At 34.3% G+C, this 20227-nt stretch overlaps 1 protein-coding gene across 3 annotated transcripts in view; it reads right to left on the bottom strand.

Annotated features, from left to right (window-relative positions):
* Nucleotides 1-11142, bottom strand: part of LOC140436707 (UDP-glycosyltransferase UGT5-like) — a 39522-nt gene extending 28380 nt beyond the window's left edge. For 2 of the 3 annotated variants that reach the window (XR_011950301.1, XM_072525754.1), the window contains exons 1-2: nucleotides 10353-10513; nucleotides 3090-3326 (exon numbers count right to left, since the gene is read on the bottom strand). Coding sequence is in view for 2 of the 3 variants with exons in the window: in XM_072525754.1 (XP_072381855.1) it covers nucleotides 3090-3321 (232 nt within the window). In the remaining variant the exon portion in view is untranslated. Of the gene's footprint in view, nucleotides 1-3089; nucleotides 3327-10352; nucleotides 10514-11040 lie in introns of those variants that run through there. The other variant, XM_072525755.1, reaches the window with a different exon arrangement.
* Between the last annotated feature and the right edge of the window lie 9085 nt (nucleotides 11143-20227).

Raw genomic sequence — 20227 nt, 5'->3', positions numbered from 1 at the left:
GCGAGATAGTTGCTGATAACGCCACGCAAATAGCTCCAATTATTATAAATCTTGACAGTGACTCTTCCAGTACAGAGTTTTCTTCTTCCGAAGATGAAGATGAAGAAAATTATTAACAATCAATTAATTTTCAAATAGATACCACTTTTCAACACGGGTACTTGTTTTAGTGTTATAATAAAACCAAAATATTAAAATTAAATAATTACTGTGTTGCATTTATTTATACAATATCCTCCATTTAATTTGAAACCCAATATCAAAGTAGATTTGTGAATTAAATTCAGTCAATATTTTATAATTTGTTTACTAAGTTAAATAAATATTATAAACTGTTGTATAAACAATGGCTTACTATTTAAATTGAATAAAACAAAATTACAATTTCGTCTTTCTAATAATATATTAAAGCTTGCGAAAAATATTACTTTTTTAATTGTGTAATAATTATTTGACCTATACCGCTACGCTACTGAATATACTTATCAGAAATAGTAAACCAATAGGATGAATCATAGGGCGTAAACATAATTTATTTCTCTGTGACGTTGTGCGTACTCCCTCGCCAAGTTAGCTGGCGATGATTGTACGGATAGCTGTGATGATAGCCAACCTCCGATAGGAGAAGGAACTATAAGAAGAAGAAGAAGAGTTTGTCAAAGACAAACTTTGGTTTAATTGAGTCATAGCCTGCCTGTAGTAGGGGTAGCGCATCCAGCTCTCTCCGAGAGAAACGAGTTCTCAATTGTCCCATTCCTACATCAAGGTTTGCACCAGCTGAGCGCAGTCGCATCATTGTCACTAGCGCCACCTCTTTGACATATATATCTAGAGGCGTGATGCCAATGACCAACTTCATTACAGCAGTTGGTGTTGTTTTCATGGCACCAGTTATATAAAGGATGATTTTTTACTTATTTTTTCATACTGTCTTGTATTTATTTAACTACTGCGATATTGATATTAGGAGATTTTAACGCCAAAATTGAAAAACAAAAAAAAAAAAACAAGATTGGAAATTTCGGATTGGGCACAAGAAACGCAAGAGGAGGGAACTTATGGTATTCCTGGAAGAAGTAAACATGTATGCTATAAGTAATGAAGATCTTGGTGGGTAAGTTCGAATTGATTCTTCACATTATTACGACCAAATTGACCACATTAACAAAAATATAAATAAAAATCTTCTCGAAGCTGAACTACAGATCGCAAAGATAACAAGAACTAAAGAAGACAAAATAAGCAACGAAACTAAACAGCTAATGAAGGAAAGCAGACAACTACTAGAGGAAAACAAACGTCACACTCAAGCATACGTAGAACTTAATACATAAAAAAATTAAAAAAGAACTAAAACGCGACATAAAAATGGAACGAAAACTTAATAGAGCAAGTCATTGAAAAAAAAAAAAAAAAAAAACAGAGACCTTAAATGTCTAAGACCAACACTGGGCACCCAAAAAATCGTCAAAATTAAAAACAGCAGTAATAAGCGACAATAAGGGAAGGACAAATATAAAATAACAAAGATAGTCGAAGACTTTTACAAAACCTTGTACAGCTGGCAAAGAATGCTCTTAATGAATCAACAAAAGAAAACGTCAAAAGAAAAATAAAAAAAACGTGGGATTAGTGATACTACCGAACATAGAGGGATTCAAAATGGAAAGAGCTTTAAAAGAGCTATAAAATATAAAAGCTCCAAGACACAGCGGTATAATTGACGGACACTTAAAAACAAGCAAAACAGTAACAATCCCTATACTTATAGAGCTATTAAATATATGCTTCCATAATAGCAAAATCTCTAAAGACTAGAATGAGAGTCTAGTAGTACTCTTACACAAAAAAGGGGACAAATTTCGCAAAGGATATAGTACATCAGACCATCTGCTGACAATGAGAACACTGAGAGAAGGCCAATGAGTACCAACTACCCGTATTTCTTGCCTACATAGATTATGAAAAGGCATTTGCTAGTATCGAGATGGGGGTTATAGAACAAGCTATTAATAATTGAATAGATTAGAGATATATGCAACTAATACATAATATATATGAAAACGCAACTATGATAGTACAACTAGACGAAAATAGAAATCACATCTTCATTAATAGAGGAATTAGACAAGGGGACTTAAAATCTCTAAAGTTTTTTAATCTATCTCTAGAAGATGTCGTTAAAACTACAAACTGGTAAACATATGGCATCAACGTTAATGGGAACAAGTTAAACCACCTCAGATTTGCTGACGACATCGTGATTATAGCGAGCACATTCGAGGAATTACATGACCAACACAGACGATCCTAGACGTAGAACTATAAATGGTAGTGAGATAGAACAAGTCCGGGAATATATCTAACTAGGACAAATTCTGATACTTGACAAAGAAAGCTAAAGTGCGCAAATTACTAGATGAGCAAGACTGGCATGGAAAGGATTTGGAAAATTCAGTTGGATACTGAAGAACCGCAAAAGACCTCAATACTTGAGGAGCAAAGTGTGTAACCATTGCATCCTTCCTATCATGACATATGAAAAGAGCAATGTTAGGTATACGACTGTCAGATAAAAAGAGGAACAACTGAGTAAGATCAAAAACAAAAGTTGAGGATATCACAACAAAAACTGCCAAACTTAAATGGAGCTTCGCAGGTCACACTGCTAGACAAAAAGTCCAACGTGGGAACGCCACAATACAACATTGAAGACCTTACAAATGTAGACGACCAAGAGAAGGACCACAAATGAGACTAATGGATGACATCAAAAGAATAGCCGGAACAAATCGGAAGTATGTTGCTCAGGCTAGAGATCGACCGAAGGAGTTTGGAGAGGTCTATGTCCAAAAATGGACGAGATAAGACTAAGAAAAATATATTGATACGCTATCAAACTATTTTTACAATTATTGATAACTGTTCAGTGTGATAAGAAAAAATAAAACCTTCTTTAGACCAATAAATATTTTTGTTTTTTATTTAAAATATGTTTAAAGCTAAAATGTATTTTTTTGTGAAAGAATGCCAAATATTGTATTTTATATGATAGTTAAAAAACTTTATTACATAGCAAAAGAAATCACCTTTTTTTTCGTCTGCTAAACCTGTTAAAACGACATCCTTATAGCCTTTTAGCGGATTTTTATCTTCATAAGGACTAACTATTGTTACTTGGTGTCCAGCTTCTATAAGACCCCTTCCTAGTGCATTTGCAAGAATAAAATGGCTACGTGAAACCATAGGGCTAACCATGAGGACATTATAGTTATGCACTGAATATATTAATGTGGATAAAATTAAAATAGTTATCTTCATTATATCTGTAACAAAAAGACAGTAATAATATACCGAGCCATCAAGAAATATCGTAAATAAAATAGTAGGTAAAAATAATATATTAAAATAGTAGGTAGAAATATCGTAATTAATTGACAAGAATATATACCAAAAAATCGAGAAAAATCATAGAGTGGATCGAGAAATTTACAATTAAATGATGCTATTTGGCAATTTAGCAAAAAACGTTTATTTTGTCGTTCTCAAAATTCAACAAAAAAGTTGTTTTTTGTTTTGGTAGGGGAGCAGGAGGCTAGTTGTAACAATTTTCTTAAAATAAAATATATCTTGACAGCTTCTTCTTCTTCTTCTTCCTTCTTATATGTAGGATTTGAAGCCTGTTTCTTTTTTAATATTAGCCTCCTAAATTGTTTAAATTATCGCACCATCTTTTTCTTGGTCTGCCAATACTTCTTCGTCCATTTGGTGACTTATCTCCATTTATGTCTTCTATATTGCATGTTCTGCTTATGTTTTCGCTTCTCTCCCTATCAAACAGACTTTTTCATGATATTCGTCGAAGTATTTTCATCTTTGTTGTTTCTAATAGTCGTCTTGTTTTAGATGTGTCAGGTCTTAGGTATTTGTTCTTCCAGATTGTGTCCTTAAGAGATCCCGCTGCCTTACTTGCTTTTAAGCTTTGTTGTCGTACTTCTTCTTCAACGTCTCCGTTACTAGTTATGTCTATTCCCAGATATCTAAACCTTCCTTCCTGCTTTATTATATATCTTGACATCGATTTTTCCAGTTATCACTAATTAAACACTCAACGCTACTTTAACTTGTTCTAAACAAAATTGAACTAAAGAACAGTTCAGCAGTTTACCAAAAAAGTGTACGAAACTTTACAAACCATTAAAAATTTCATTTTCCAAATTTTTAATACAAAAAAGTAAAGTTTTTCTGATATATTTATTCTGCGTGTGTTCTGTTCACATAGTTCGTAAACGGACCAAAGAGCCCAACCTCTAAGGGTTGCAGATGATGGGAGCAATGAGGAGAAAATGATAACATAATAACATTATTTTCATTTGCTTTTGCGACAACAATAATATTCTGTAACATTCCCTTGGTTTATGACTGAACTACGGCCTGGAAGACCGCTGTCGCCGCTGTAATAACCTAGTCCTATATAGTTAAGGGAGACTTAGCTCTGCGAGCGGATGCGAGGCTTCTTGGTCCACTAGTCCGAACTGGTCGTGATTCCGCCTTCGCGGAATTAGAAGAGGGTAAGAAAATTTGGATAGAGGCTGAAGGACATTCAGATGTAGGCCCTGTAAAGAGTTAGAGGTTATTGGCTTACGTTAGAAGCCGGAGAGATGTGCAAAGCGAAAAATGTGTTCTCTTCTAGTCTCTACCTGAATCGGTCGGGAAAGAACAAGCCAATTTTCAATCTTACTATATATTTAATAAATCGTAAGTCTACAACTAATACAAGATATATGAGATAAGTAGTTATTGTTTTATCAAATTTTGCGAAGGGAGACGAGAATAGATTTTACCAAGGAAGTATAAAAGGCGGACAACCTACTATTATTTGTTTTCCCCATCGGTTAGTATTTATGTTTCGTTACCTTAGCGTATTTAGGCCCTAGCTAAAGAATACGTCTTGTAGTCCGATCTGGAACTCAGGAACAGTCTGAATGAACGCTGGGAGCACTGTACGTTATCGCGATTCTAAGAGAGACGAAAATTCGATACTATACTCTCTACCTTCCCGTCGGACACGATACCGCGCTAGTTGAGCTGAACACACGGGGTCCAACTAACACTTCACTGGGTGTCGGGCACTCACTGCTAGAGCGCCAAGTACCCACTGGCGCCGGTCGCCGAGCACTACTTCCTGGCTCGGTCGACGAACACTACTGCCTCGTTGACCAATTTTTTCCTTTTTATGCCCCGCAGCACGTACCTTCAATTACTGGTCACAGTCCGAAGTAAAGCATTGCGTCTTACCGCTTTCCCCTAGAGTTTTTGCTGATCGCGCCGTCTGCTCCACGTGCTAAAATGGATCATGCGATGTGTAACCTCCTAGCTCAGCTTAATTCTTATCGTTGGTGTGTCGCTTCATTTTATTATTTTTCAACGAAGGTCTAAAGTGTCGTAATTTTTAAACATTCGGAGCTGACCTGATACCGAAACTTACTTGTGTAATACACGTTAACTAGGTCAATTTTCATTCTTTGTTTAATTTGAAATATATACGTTAAACTATATCGAATTTTTTTATTATTTATTTAATTTGGAGTATATAATAATTATTTAATTAATTATAATTATTCTTTTCTAGGCTAACTACCCCTTATTTTGTTTCTTTTATTTTCTTGCTATGTTGACTTGTTACATACCGGGCTAACTGATTATCGATTGCGTTTGGGGGGTGGGGTTGTTTCCCTTGGGTATGTGGCTGATACATTACCATTCGCATGTGAGTTATGATTATTGAGTAACAAAAGAACTGGGCTCTTTCTTGGTGGATTCAGAATGCTTGATAAAATGTTCCATAAAGGCAATAAATTCTTTGACGCCAACGTTAGTCCTGTTAAAATATGTTGTTCGACTCGGATGTTCTAGTGACGTGGCTTCTGGTATTCTTAGTGATAAATGTGGATTTCTACGCACACAATTTTTGGAATCTATCTGGATCAGCTGTGTGATTTTGATCCCGAGAAGAAGGAATGGTAAAGAAATGGAAAATAGTACATGATGTGATGAATCAAAATTTACAAAAAAAGGGAATATTTAATAGGCACAATTCACATTACTGAAGTAAATCAACCCTTAACAAGAGTACGTGGTTTTCAGAAGCGATCAGAGTTTAAATTCTTCAGTACGATCAGGCACAACTAGGTTGTAGCTCTCCACTTTTATGATGATAACTTAAACTACTTGTTTTGGGTGAAAGATATCCCAATATATTTAAAGTAAATCTACTTAATATTCACTCAATATCACTCAATTTACGCATTCTTCTTTGTTTAATTCTAAACGAGCCATTTCTATTACTTTGTAAAAGTGTCAATAATCACAAAATAATGACAATTATGACATCTTTATGCAAGGTCTATTAAAATAAAAGTGTTTAGAAATTCGATTTCGATGTAAATTACTAAAATAACGTTACCTACTCTTTGCGTGAAAAACATTTCAAAAGATTATGATCGTAAATTGAAGAACTTTGAAAAGTTTGTCTCTATCTGTCAAAATTTTTGAGAAAAGATGAATAACTCAAAAACTATGAAGTTTTGACTTATGCTACTTTACACAAATTTTGTTTAGAATTTTACGCAGAATCTAAAAATGCAATAATATACAGGGTGTTCTATTTAAAATAACAACAAAATTGCTGTTTACTTCCGGTATAACAGGAAGTGGCATGTTTGTCAAAATATTTTCTTTAAGTTTATCATAACTTGTAATCCTAATAAACTAATTTTCATAAATATCGTGTAAGTAGTTTTCGATGTATAGCTAGTGTAAACTCGTCGTGAAACACCCTAATAACAGATAAAGTATCGAGTGACAATTTTTGTAAGTTATTATCACACAATAACTCAAAAGTCGACATGTATTTTGGTTCAACATTGAACTACGTACTATATTTAGACTACTTATTTTACTATTAATCTAATATTATCTAGAAAATAAGTTGTTCAAATAATCTTCTTCTTCTTCTTCTTCTGGTTCCTCTCCGTTTCCGATGTTGGAAATCATATTGGCAATCATGACCTTGCTCGATGCGGCTCGAAACAGCTCCGTTGAGGTTTTCTTAAACCATGTTCTTAAATTCCGCAGCCATGATATTCTCCTTCTACCGGGTCCCCGCTTACCTTTGACTTTACCTTGCAATATAGCCTGCAGCAGGGAGTAACGGTGCTGATTTTTCGTAACGTGTCCCAGATATTACAATTTTATGCGTTTGATCATAAACACAATCTCTGGTTCCTTCTTCATTTTTTCTAGAACTTCCTTGTTCGTGATCCTTGCTGTCCATGATATTCTCAGCATTCTTCTATAAAGCCACATCTCAAATGCTTCAAGTTTTTTAATAGTGGTGTCTGTAAGCGTCCATGCCTCCGCCCCGTACAACAACACAGAGAAAACATAGCAGAGTTCAAATGATACTTAGCTACAATGTAGATCTTATTTTATCATAAGTGCAATTCAATTTAGTTGCAAATTTAATATAAGATAACTAACAATGTATTAAAATACATTACACGTTAAGGTAGATAATAATATGTAACTGAATAAATATAAACTATTTCTTTTCAAAGAGTAACATTAGAAGAAAACCCCAAAAAAGCAAACCACAAAAAAAACAAAAGTTAACATTACGCGTAATCTTCTATCGCTGTCCTCTGTTTCAAGCGTCGGATTTCAACACGAAGTTCAACCACGATTTTATCGATATTTTAATCTTTCCAACCGCCATCCACTTTGTCTTTAAAATATTAATTTTAAGGCCTCTCCGATAACTTGTTTCACTGACTAAATTTACTAATGTCTGTAATAGATCTTATAGCTAATAATATTTAGAGTGTTACCAGGCCCTGGCAAGGGCTCAAGGAATAAGGAGGAGGAGATCTTGTAAATTTTCTGCAAGAACGACTGTATCGTCAGCGTATCTTATGCTATTGATTACTTCTTCGCCTAATGTTTCTCCATCTTGTCTGTAATCCAAAGCCTCCCTAAAGATTCTCCCTATAACTCCAATTATCCGGATTAATTGAGACCGGACCCGATCCGGATAATCAAAAATCCGGATAATTGGATATTTCTCGAAAAAGGCCTTTTCCGGGAAAGAAACGTAATTACAGCAAAACACAATGGAGAACATATACGGTATTTATTATGAAAAACAATACAGTATACACAACAATATGTAAATGACAAAGTTTACATTACGTAATATTGACACACAATACTGAATCACAGAAAATGAATTATTTTTTTCATATCAGGCAGAGTCAGTTGTTTTGCTGACTTGAATCGTTTCCGCGCCGCCAAGTCTCGCATTCTTTTGACGGTGAGGAGTTGCAGGTGGTCACACTCTGGTTGCCGCTCCATCCACTTAAGCTCGTTGTCTAGCCTTACAAATGCCTCACTAGCAGTCGGCCCCTCGTCTAGCTCGGTAGAAAAGTCCTCGTCTTCCGGTTCTGGGTCATCACTTTCTGCTGTCACAACACTTTGGACGACTCATTATCATCGAGAATCTGGAATCCGGTATCCGTAGAATCACTTAACAACCACTACTCTACATCCTTTGCACTGCACTCGAAACATCCATGATATGTCTGATTTCTTCAACCGTTACGTCGTCATTTTCCTCCTCTCTCTCCTCCTCTTCTTTTTGGCGCTGCTTCTCTTTCTGTAGCTCCTCCTTTGTTGAAATTCCTTTCAATTTATTTCAAGCCCTTCTCAATGTCGCCGTAACCATACTCCACGCTTCCGCCACCATATACGAGCAATCTTTTAAATTGATTTTTTTGTGATGAGCGACAATGCCTTCTTCATTTTCATTTTCTATCAACAGTTTCCTAATCAATTGCCTCCTGTAATGACGCTTCATTATTTCAGTAACCGACTGATCCATCGGCTGCAACAAACTCGTTACGTTTGGTGGCAAAAACATTGCTCGAAATCTTCCATCTTCTCTTTCTAGCAGGTTTTCAGGGGATGAGTGGGTGCATTATCAATAAGTAACAGCACCTTCCTTTCCCAATGTCTTTTGATGTTTTTTGACTTTAGGTATGAATACTTCATCAAACCATTCTGTAACTAAAGTAGCAGTCATCCAAGCCTTTTTTTGGTGTTTATAGACCACGGGAAGTTTTTTTATATTCTTGAATGCCCTGGGATTTTTGGATTTTTCTATCATGAGTAGGGGTAATCTATGATTTCCGGTTGCGTTAGCACAATTAAGGGTAGTCACGCGCTTTTTGCTTACTTTGTGATCAGAAGCACTTGATTTTCTTTTGGAAGCCAATATAGTTTTTGGCAAGGCTTTCCAGTTTAGGCCCGTTTTATCAGCATTGTATACAAACTAAGGGTCATAACAATCTGGTTCAACCTTAAAAGTCGTATTCCGTGCCTGGCTTTAAAATTTCGTAGCCACCCATTACTCGCTTTAAATGAACCCACACTGTCCATTTTCTCGGCAAAAAGCATAGCTTTTTCACAAATAATAGGGCCTGAAAGAGGGTTCCCCGATGTTCGCTGCTGCAAGAACCACTTAAACACCACTTCTTCCAATTCTTTATTTTCAGCTGTTTTCATATTCCTTCTCGATGAACTTCCGTCTTTATTCGCGAGGACGGATACAAAGTTTACAATAGAGAATTTATTTTTTTTTTAATGTCAGATACTGTTGACATTCCCACTTTGTACACCTCGGCTAAATGTTTACCCGACACACCTTTATCCAACTGTTTGATAATTTTAATTTTATCGGCCAACGATAATACCACACGTTTCCTCTTAGAACTCATCGTAGCTCACTGAAAACAATAATCAAAACACTAAGGAACACCGACAAGTCAACACATCAATTCACTCTATTGCAGGTTGAAGAAGCACTAAACGATGAGGATGCAGACAGTCGAGAATGTTCGAAATAACTCGGAACTTCTCGCGAAGAGAGACATCGGTTCTGGATCGGTTTTGCCACATATCAATAAATTTACTAATTTGGTAATTAAGGTTTTACTGTTTACCGTCAAGGTACATTATTATTGCATACATATATTGTTATTGTATGAGAGGGGGCGAGGTGAAACTAATTACGGAAAATTGGGTGTCAAATGGTAAAAGGTCGAGAAACGCTGGTATAGAGTAATAGTGCGCATACGTGTGCACAATTTCTTCTTTGTGCATTACATCTTAAAACAATATATTTTTTAAACACTAATCATATGATACTTATAGTAATAAATGCAAACCATGCATACTTAAATACTTAATTATAAAAAATAACAGTTGTGAAAATCAACTAAAAAACATGGACTCACCGTCTTATTTGCTCCAGTTGAAAATTTTTAAATAACATGCACGAAATCAAAACACCTATAGGTATTACACTATTTTATGGAGTAAACTATTAATTTTTAATATACGTATATTCCAACTGTAATGATGAAATAGACATGAGCATTGCAATGGCCACATTGAGAGCTCGAAGATAGACAAGAAAATTACCTGAATAAAGGTCGAGATATAACAAAAATATCCAAGGACATTTTTTTCACGAGATTAAATCATATTCTTATGAAACAGTGTCATTTTTTAACAATAATAATTACAAAAAAGTGAATACCAAATATAAATTGTATCCAGTAGGGGACTTTGCTAGTTTGTTTACGATGCATATGCATATTAAAATATATGAAATATTTTTATATGTAGGTACTTCTATTTTGGGTAATTTAACATAAAGCTTATTGCGTTTTATCTTGGAATTTGCAATTCGTGTAATAGTTCTAATATTGGTAAATATGTTTTTTTTATAAAATTTTGAGTTTCACAACATTGAATAAATATTATGCAATGTTGATATCATCAATCTTTAGAATCTAATAAAAAACCTTCATAGTTTATTGTGAAGTTCATGGCTTGAGTATTTTAAAACAAATGCCCCGGCCTTTGGTTTAAAATAAAATAAACAAACGTTTTACTATTACTTAAATTTGAAACACTTACATAATGTTATTATATCGTTGTGTTGGTATCCAATTCGAACAAATCACTAAATTTTTTTTAAAGTATTACTTAGTATAAAGATAGCACTGGACAGTACCGGATTCATGTGAAATTATGTTTTTTTTTGTGGCATTGACTTTCGTCATTCAGCCAGTCTCAAAAGGTTATAATTTATAATATATTCCTTAAAAAAGTATACGCAGATAAGTACAGATTATTTCTCTCAGACAAATGCACAGCGATATCCCTAAAACGAAATAGACGAATAATTAATAGAAGAACACGTCGAAGGAAAATACAAGGACACTCGCTTCTCGTCTAGGGGTCCGTCAAGACATTTATTTTAACAGACAAACTGGACTTTAATACTGGACCACGGATAAGGTATTGTTACATATAGGATAAACAAAGGGTACAAGTCTAACCCTATACACGCTCATGAAAATTTTCATGAACCAGTACCAGATTTATAAAGCTATGCATGTGTCTGACAAAAATTCTATAATTAAATTATATATTGTTACAGAACCTATGGCTAACAAGGACTGTATATTATATGGAGCGTATGTATTGCATTTAGTTAATTTTGTATACAGGGAGTTTGAATGCTGAATGAATTTAGGACATTCAAAGAAGATGTGATCGAGGTCACCTAGCTTGCCGCAATGTTTGCAACTATCATCATCGATGACTTTAATTTTAAATAAATGGCATGGGTAGCATGCATGTCCAAAGCGTATTCGATTTATAGTAGTAATATATTTACGAGGAGCTTTGAAATTCTGAAACCAGGTTGTTTGAGGTAGAGTTGGTTGTAAAGAGGTATACCTTTTATGGTTTATAGAACAGTAATGTTTTCATTGCTCTTTCCATCTAAGTTGCTGATTTTTTTTGAAAATCGTAGTAACATCTGATGTGTTAAGCATATATTTCAACGTAGAGCCAGTTGTTACACTCATTTTAGCCAAGTGATCTACATATTCATTGTGTTTGAGACCAATATGTGCTTTGACCCAAATAAATTTTATGTTGACTCCAGTCGATGATAAATGATACAATCGGTCTTTTATTTCAAATATGTAGGGGTTGCTAAATGTTGAGGGCAATTCAATGTTTTTTATGCTCTGCAAAACTGAAAGGCAATCTGACAGAAGTAAGATATGTCTATTACAGGTGTTTTTAACATATTTTATAGCCTCAAGTATAGCTATTGATTCCGCAGAAAAGATTGAACATTCATATGGTAGTTTATACTTGAATTCTACGTTTGTAGCGGGTAAAAAGTATGCGCATCCAGTCCCCTCTGTTGTTTTTGATGCGTCCGTGTATATTACTGTGGCTTCCCTATAATCCTGCAGTAGAGATATTAGAAGATTGCTGCTCATAATGGTATTCTCACTATAAGTGGGTATTATAACCTGAGTTCTGTGGAATAAAGAATAGTAGTCTAAGCTTCTGTCAACCGTGCCCAATTTCTTGAAAAAAATAGGATTATTCTGTAATGCCATGCATAAAGGCGGGGAAGGTTTTTTCTCCCAATATTTGTTTGTAAGATCTGACTCGTTAAGTTGACGGACGCTTGAAAATAACTGGGAGTTAGTTAATAGCATTTTAAGAAGGCTTTTTTCACTTAAAAACTTCTTTTATTTTCCAGGGGTAGCTCAGCGGCTTCAACATATAAGGGTTGTTTAGGGGTTGATCTCATAGCACCCAAACATACCCTCATAATAGAATTTTGAAACGTGTCGATTTTTCTTAAAAGGTTCTTAGAGGCGGAACCATAAAGAGTAGCACCGTACTCTAGAATAGATCGTATATATGCGCGATAAAACAACAAGGATGTTTCTACATCGCAACCCCACCAGGTTTTAGTTATCATTCTGAGGAAATTGCTGCCTTTGTTACATCTATCAAGCATGTACTCTATGTGTTGTCTCCAAGTTAACTTCTTATCCAAAATAAGGCCTAGATATTTGACATGATTTTGAAGCTTAAAACATTGATCGTTCAGAATAATATTTTTATTTGTAGGAATGTTATGTCTTGTGAAGATATATACTACTGATTTTTCTATAGATAAATTGAGACCATTCTCTAAGAACCATGAAAAAAGGGGTTCACATACTTTGCTAAGGCTTTGTATACAGGTTTCATATTTTTTGTTTTCTGTATAGATGCAGAAATCGTCGGCATACTGTACGATTTTGAATGAACTGTTATTTATTTATTTTATTTATTTATATTATTATATTATTATATTTATTTATTTATCCAGAATATTTAACATCTCACCTGACAAGACGATGTACGGTGGACGCCTACGCAGAAATGCATGGCACCTTAAGAAGAAGTTGTATGTCAGAGCTGTATATATTGAATAGGATTGGAGATAAAACTGAGCCTTGTGGTATACCTTGATAATTATATCGCGGTCCAATTAGCTTGTTATTATGATCTCTTACATAGATGATCCTCTTTGTGTAAAATACAATTATTGTATCCACGAATGCGATTGGCATATGAAATAAATTAACCATTTTATTTCTTAAAGTTGACAAGCAAACTGATTCGTATGCTCCCTCAATATCCAAGAATAGTCCTGTTAAATAGTTGTTTCTGGTTTAGGTATTTTGTACATCTACCACAATGGTTGTTAGAGCATCTAGTGTTCCAAAGCTTCTTTTATAACCAAACTGATTTTCTGGAAGCAAATTATTTTTTTGTAACCACCAATCCAGTTTAAATTTTATGAGTCTCTCTAGAGTTTTAAAAACACAGGAAAGTAACGATATTGGTCTGTATGAATTTGCAATATTTGGATCTTTACCAGACTTTAGGATAGAAACCACAATGGCGTTTTTAAATGAATCAATAACGATGTTATTTTGAATGATGTTATTAAATACCTGTAACAGCAGATCTTTAGCGGCTCTTGGTAGGTTGATTAACATAGGGTATTTGATTTGATCAATCCCTGGGGAGGTATTATTGCCATTTTTGAGAGCGAAATCTAATCCAGATTTAGTTAAAGGTTTCAACAAAAAGTGATTGGATTGGTGACTTTGTTCGGATTGGTTAGAGAAATATTGAACCCAGGGAGGAGAAACTTTATTAAAGAAGTCATCTAAAACTTCATTTCTGAAAGGTTTTATACTATTCTGCGGTTTTCGATTCATTTTGTTGGCCTGAGACCATATTTGCTTAGAAGAGGTATTTTTGTTTAAATTGGAGCACCATGTGATCCAACTGGATTTAGCTTTTTGCTTCAACTGCTTTTTTGTTCGAGCAGTAACTTTGACATTTTAAGTAGTTATCAAAACTCGATGAAAGTTTGTAAGCTTTTAAAGCCTTTTTTCTTTCATTAATTAATATATTACATTCAGGGTCCCACCATGGTGGTGGGGGACGATTTTTGAGTTTAAGAATTTTATATTGAGAGATAGATTTTGAAGCAGATTCATTAATACAATTAATAAGAAAATTTTAATTTTCGTAAGTGTTTAAAGAGATACTATAGTTGACAAACATTTTTTCTATTAAGGATGTATAAAGTGACCAATTTGCTTTATTGATATTCCATTTGCCGAATGTTGAGAATTTGTAGGTTGTGGCTGCTGGAAAGCATGTTTATTACCAGAACTTTAAGGTAGTTTCGGGAAACATGCCTCGTAGTTTGCTAAGACAGAAAAACGATTGTTCGTTGTTATTTCTGAATATGAAGATTGAAAAAGCTTTTTGGCTTCTAAAAAGGATACTTTCTGTTCTATCATCAAATTTTTAATACGTTTCTGTTCCTCGTAAATTGGGCATAGTTTGGAAATCGATGTATGCTGTGTACTCTTGCAATGTATACATAATTTATTAAATTCAGAACAGTTAGGTTCTTCGGTTTTTACAGATCCACATAAAATACAATGTTCTTGGCTGCTTTTGCACTGTTTTAATATGTGTCCGAATCTCAAACATCTATAGCATTGTGTGACCCTGCCTATAAACTTTTCCACATTAAAATAAACAAAATTAACGGATATATGGCTGGGTAATATGTTACCTTCAAAGCTGACTACAATGGTCTTCTTAGGTACATACTCAGCTTTATCATCTTTTTCAATTTTCCTGTGCATTCGTCTGATGTCTACAATCCTTGAGTTTGAATTTATGTTTTGTTTTAAATAATCAACGTCGTAACTTGTGTCAACGTCTCGAATCAGACCCTTGACCTCTAAAAGGTGATTAGGTATGAAAGCTTTTAAGTTCAATTCTTTTAAATTTTTATTTGTGACCAACTTATTAGCTTCTACTATTGAATTTAATATTACTTTAACGCGATTTCTACCTATTCCCTTAATTTCCTGAATGTTTTGTACGTTTAGATTTTTGTGTAAAATATGTCCTACAAACATAGGATGCAAACGACCCAAACTTTGCTGATTAGTTTTTTCAACATATACGCAATAATTATTTAACGAGTACTTATCTGGATTTATCGAGTCAAATTGTTTTGGTTCGTCCTCCTTAGCACCTATTGTTCCCATTTCCATGACGGCAGCAGTACTTTGCATATTGGAAAAACTATCACTTTCACAAATAACTCCACTATCCCCATCTGGCGTCTTATTTTTTACGCCCCCCATGGGGGAGCGAAGTTTTTAAAATCTAACTTATTTAAATTGTTTTGATAAATTTAGAAACACGAAAAAACAAAAACTTGAACACTAATTAATAATAAATCGGTAAGCCGGTTATTGTTTTTTGACTTCTCTCTTCGAAGGTTCAAACGAAACTGTGGTTTTAACATTGTTGAGTATCAGTGAAACTCGTTGGTTGGAAAATATAATCTATCATATTAAAAACCATGAAATATGCCATTTCGGTAAACAAGACTTAAAATCTAAACTGAGTAGGCATAATGATAAATCTGTACTTCGATATAGCTTAAACTTTCTCCCCTCGGGTCGTGTCATGATGTTGCAGGTAAATACACACGTCAAAATAATTTCTCTCCTCCTGTGATCACTCCATGTAGATGACTTGATCCTGTTCGTTGACGCACAGGGAGTAGAAGTGCAGGGGTATGCGGATGATTTAGTAATTATGGAAAGAGGAAGATATCGTAATGTTTTATTCAGCACACCCCTTCTTCTTCTTGTAGTTCCTTCTCCTATCGGAGGTTGGCTATCATCACAGCTATCCGGACCTTATTGGCGGCTGCTCTGAAAAGATCTACTGAGCTGCAACTATACCACTCTCTTAGGCTTCTTGTCAAGAAATTCTTCGTCTTCCTATGGATCTTTTACCCTTGACTTTACCTTGCATTATGAGCCTTAATATCTCATATTTCGCACCTCAGGTAATGTGACCTAAATATTCAAGCTTTATTGTTTTAATGTGCTTTATGACCTCGCAATCCTTTTGTAGCCTTCTTAACACTTCTGATGGGTCCATGGTATTTTCAAAATCCTTCTATAGCACTACATCTCTCTTTATATTATCCACTTTTAGTGTCCAGCTTTCCATTTCATACAAAAAAGTCGAGAACACGTAGCATCTTAAGGCTGTTATCCTTAGCTTCAGAGGAAGGTCTCGATTAACAAACATTGTTTTCATTTTTATAAATGCTTGTCTTGCAATTTTAATGCGTGTCCTTATTTCTCTACCTTGGTCATTGTTTTCATTTACCCAGGTACCCAGATATTTGTAGTTATTCACTCTTTCTATTTGTTTTCCCTCGATATCTAGCCTTCCTACTGTATGCTGCTTAGAAATAATCATGCACTTGGTTTTCATAACGTTCATTTGTAGTCCATATTTGATACTAACTTGATGTAATCTATTTACTACGCGTTGCAGTGCTTCTAGACTGTCTGCAAAAACAGCTGTGTCGTCTGCGAATCTTATGTTGTTCAAGATTTTTCCGTTTATTGATATACCCTGTTGTACCTATGATATTGGTTCCTTTAAAATAGCTTCGCTGAACAGATTGAATAACAATGATGACAGCACGCAACCCAGTCTAACACCTCTTTTTTTTTTGTATAGTTTCTGTATCGATATGTTTGATTCTAACCTTTGCTTTTTGATTCCAGTACAGATTGACAACAACGGTATATCTCTACCATCCAAATTCGTTTCTTTTAACAGTTTTACGAGTTTCTGATGTCGTCCTCTATCAAAAGACTTTTGATAATCTGAAAAGCAGACATAGAGATCCTGGTTCATATCTAGTCGTCTTTGCGCGAGAACGTTTAAAGCGAACAGAGCCTTTCTCGTTCCTAGTCCTCCTCTGAATCCAAACTGGGTGTCATCTATATCTTCTTCTATTTTTTTGTATAGTCTTCTATGTATTATTTAGAGAAATGTCTTAAGCGTGTGGCTTATTAAGGAAATTGTTCTGTACTGGAAGCATTCTGTCGCATGTACTGACTTTGGTAGTGTTACAAACGTGGCCAGCAACCAATCTTCAGGTATTACTCCTTATATACTTTGTTGAACAGATCTAAAAGTATATGCAGTGTTTCTTCGTCAATGCATTTAATTAGCTCAGTAGAAATCTGATCTGGGCCTACTGATTTTGTGGTCTTTTCATTTCTAATTGATTGTTCTAATGCGCATATTATTATTTTCAGTCTTGTTTGTTCCTGTGGTTCTTCTTGTATCATTCTATCAACGACGAATAGTTTCATTATGTATTGCCAAAATCTTAGTTTATCTTTGATGTCTGCAATGAGTTTACCATTATCATCTTTGAGTATCTCATAGTGTGCTCGCTTTTTGGTGTTTATTAGTTCTTTTTAGTTTATTAGTTTTTTTTTCTGTCATACTCTTCTATTTCTATGCATTGATCTGTTAACCACTTTTCCTTGGCCTTTTTATCTCTACTTTAATTCTACTTTGTAGTTCTCGATATTTTGGCTCATTTCACCTTTTTGAATTTTCCTCTCTTCCAGTAATGCTAGAATTTCTGAAGTCATCCACTTCCGTTTTTTATTTCTCTTTTCAGGATTTAAATTTTCTTCTGCAGCCTTTAGTAATGCCTTCTGAATATTGCTCCACTTTTCATTGATATCTTTTGATGTCAACATTTCTTCTCCTACTTCTGTTAGATTTGAGTTGGCCTATTTGGATTACTTTTTGATGATTCAACATGTCACTTTTTTCTTAATTTTGTATAATCAAACGTTGGTTTGTTTTTAGGTATTACAATTTTTTTAGTTTCACGTGCATTCTAGTCATCAGCGAGTTATGATCTGAGTTGACATCTGCTCTGTATCATTTTTACTGCTTTAATTGAGTTTTTGTATCTATTTTTGACTAAAATATAGTCTATTTGATTTCTGACTATGCGGCCTTTGTTGTCTGCAGGAGATCTCCAAGTGTATAATCTTCTGTCGGGTAGTTGGAACATTGTGTTCATTATTGCAAAATGTTCATTTTGACAAAAATCCATAAGTCTATCCCCTCTTTCGTTTCTGTCACCTAGTCCTAATTCCTCAACATATTCGTCAACTTTTCCTCTCCCGAATTTAGCCTTAAAGTCCCGCATTACTATTGTAATGTCTTATTTTTTAATAAAAATTGTGTCTAACTTCATGTAAAAATGTTCTGTCCCCTCTTCATCCTTATACGCTGTTGGTGCGTATACTTGAATTAAGTTAACTTGTATTTTTGTCTTCAGTTGAACCATTATCACTCTCTCTGAGTAAGGAGTAAAGCTTATAACTGATTTATTAGTTTCTGTGTCTAACAAGCTTGCGACTCTATAGCGATCAGCCGGATCGTTTTTTTACCACCCTATGTTGTCATAATATCTTTTCTTTCACGGTTTACTTTATTCTCGCGTGATTATTTTACCTTTCCTGTTATCTTATTCTATATATCAAAAGGTTTCCCTGTTCCTCTAAAAATAGGGTGGTGCCCAAATAATTCCCTTCTCTTATCTTCTAACTTCTCGTCTCTGTATCTTCACTACTTCTCTAACTGATTCTTTATATTTGAGCTGTAATAAGAGCCCCGACCAAGATACCTCTACCAGACTGAAGCCCGAGCCTAGTACCGTTCTTTGTGTAACCTCTAATCTATCATTGATGAGGGTACAATGTAAGCTCACAGATACTTATATTTTGTCACTCTCTCTATGTGCTGTCCACCAAGAGTTAGTTGTTCATTATTTATCGGACTCCTTGATACTATCATAAATTTGGTCTTATCTGTGTTGATGTCAAACTAACTAACTTTCATAAATATCGTGTATTTACTGATATTTCTATGCAATTGACCATTAATCGTTTATCAGTTATTGGGTAATCTATTTCATTGTTGGTATTATAGTCCGGGCTTAGCCATGTCCATCGTCTGTGTATTTTTTTGTAAAAGGAGCTGTTCATTTGGTACATATTCTTTTCCAATAGGTAATGGAGTAGTTTTTCACCGCTCTCATTTCTGCCTGGAGTACCATAACTATTCAGTACAATTTCTGATGGTTGTTTTTTTTTTATCGAATTGTTGCATTAAATGCAAAACTTATTATTTCGCTGTATTTCGCTGTATATTCATCCTGTTGTTAATTTCTGAATTTAAAAATTTAGTTATTGGTCGCGTTTTATTTTAAAATGTAACAAAATATGTGTGTAAATAATAAATTCATATAATAAACAATTTTGCTTCCTATCATTTTTGTTTAATATTTATACCACCGAAATTTTTAAATATAATGTACGCAATGAGTTTCAGTTTCCAACCAGATTTCACCAGAACTACCTACACAACACAAATAATTTTATTTATAGTTGTAACGTTCTTAGAATATTATTGTTTACTTTGATCACTGCAATCTATGTATGTGCGTATACTTATACCTGTCATTTTCTGGTCAGGACAGGATTCGTAATCAAAGTGTTTTCATTTGAGGAAACATTTCATCATGATTTCATCATCCCTGTGTTGGGAACTTATAACTAAAAACGTTAAAAGTTATTGTATTAAACTAAATTTTTACTACCGTAAAATATGGTGAATTTGATCAATCTAAAATTATTCATTCAAAAATATTGTAAATTGTAAAATTAACTACATATTTTTTACTAATATGATTCAACAAGATCTAGACTTATTAAATATTTCTTCATAAAAAATATTTTTTTGATTAAGATTATCTCCAAAAAAGGCAAACAACTGGATGAACAATTTC

Source organism: Diabrotica undecimpunctata, chromosome 3, assembly GCF_040954645.1.
Source record: "Diabrotica undecimpunctata isolate CICGRU chromosome 3, icDiaUnde3, whole genome shotgun sequence".
Lineage (NCBI taxonomy): Eukaryota > Metazoa > Arthropoda > Insecta > Coleoptera > Chrysomelidae > Diabrotica > Diabrotica undecimpunctata.
The sequence above is the reverse complement of the archived record's forward strand: the minus strand, read 5'-3'. Positions and strand labels throughout refer to the sequence as shown.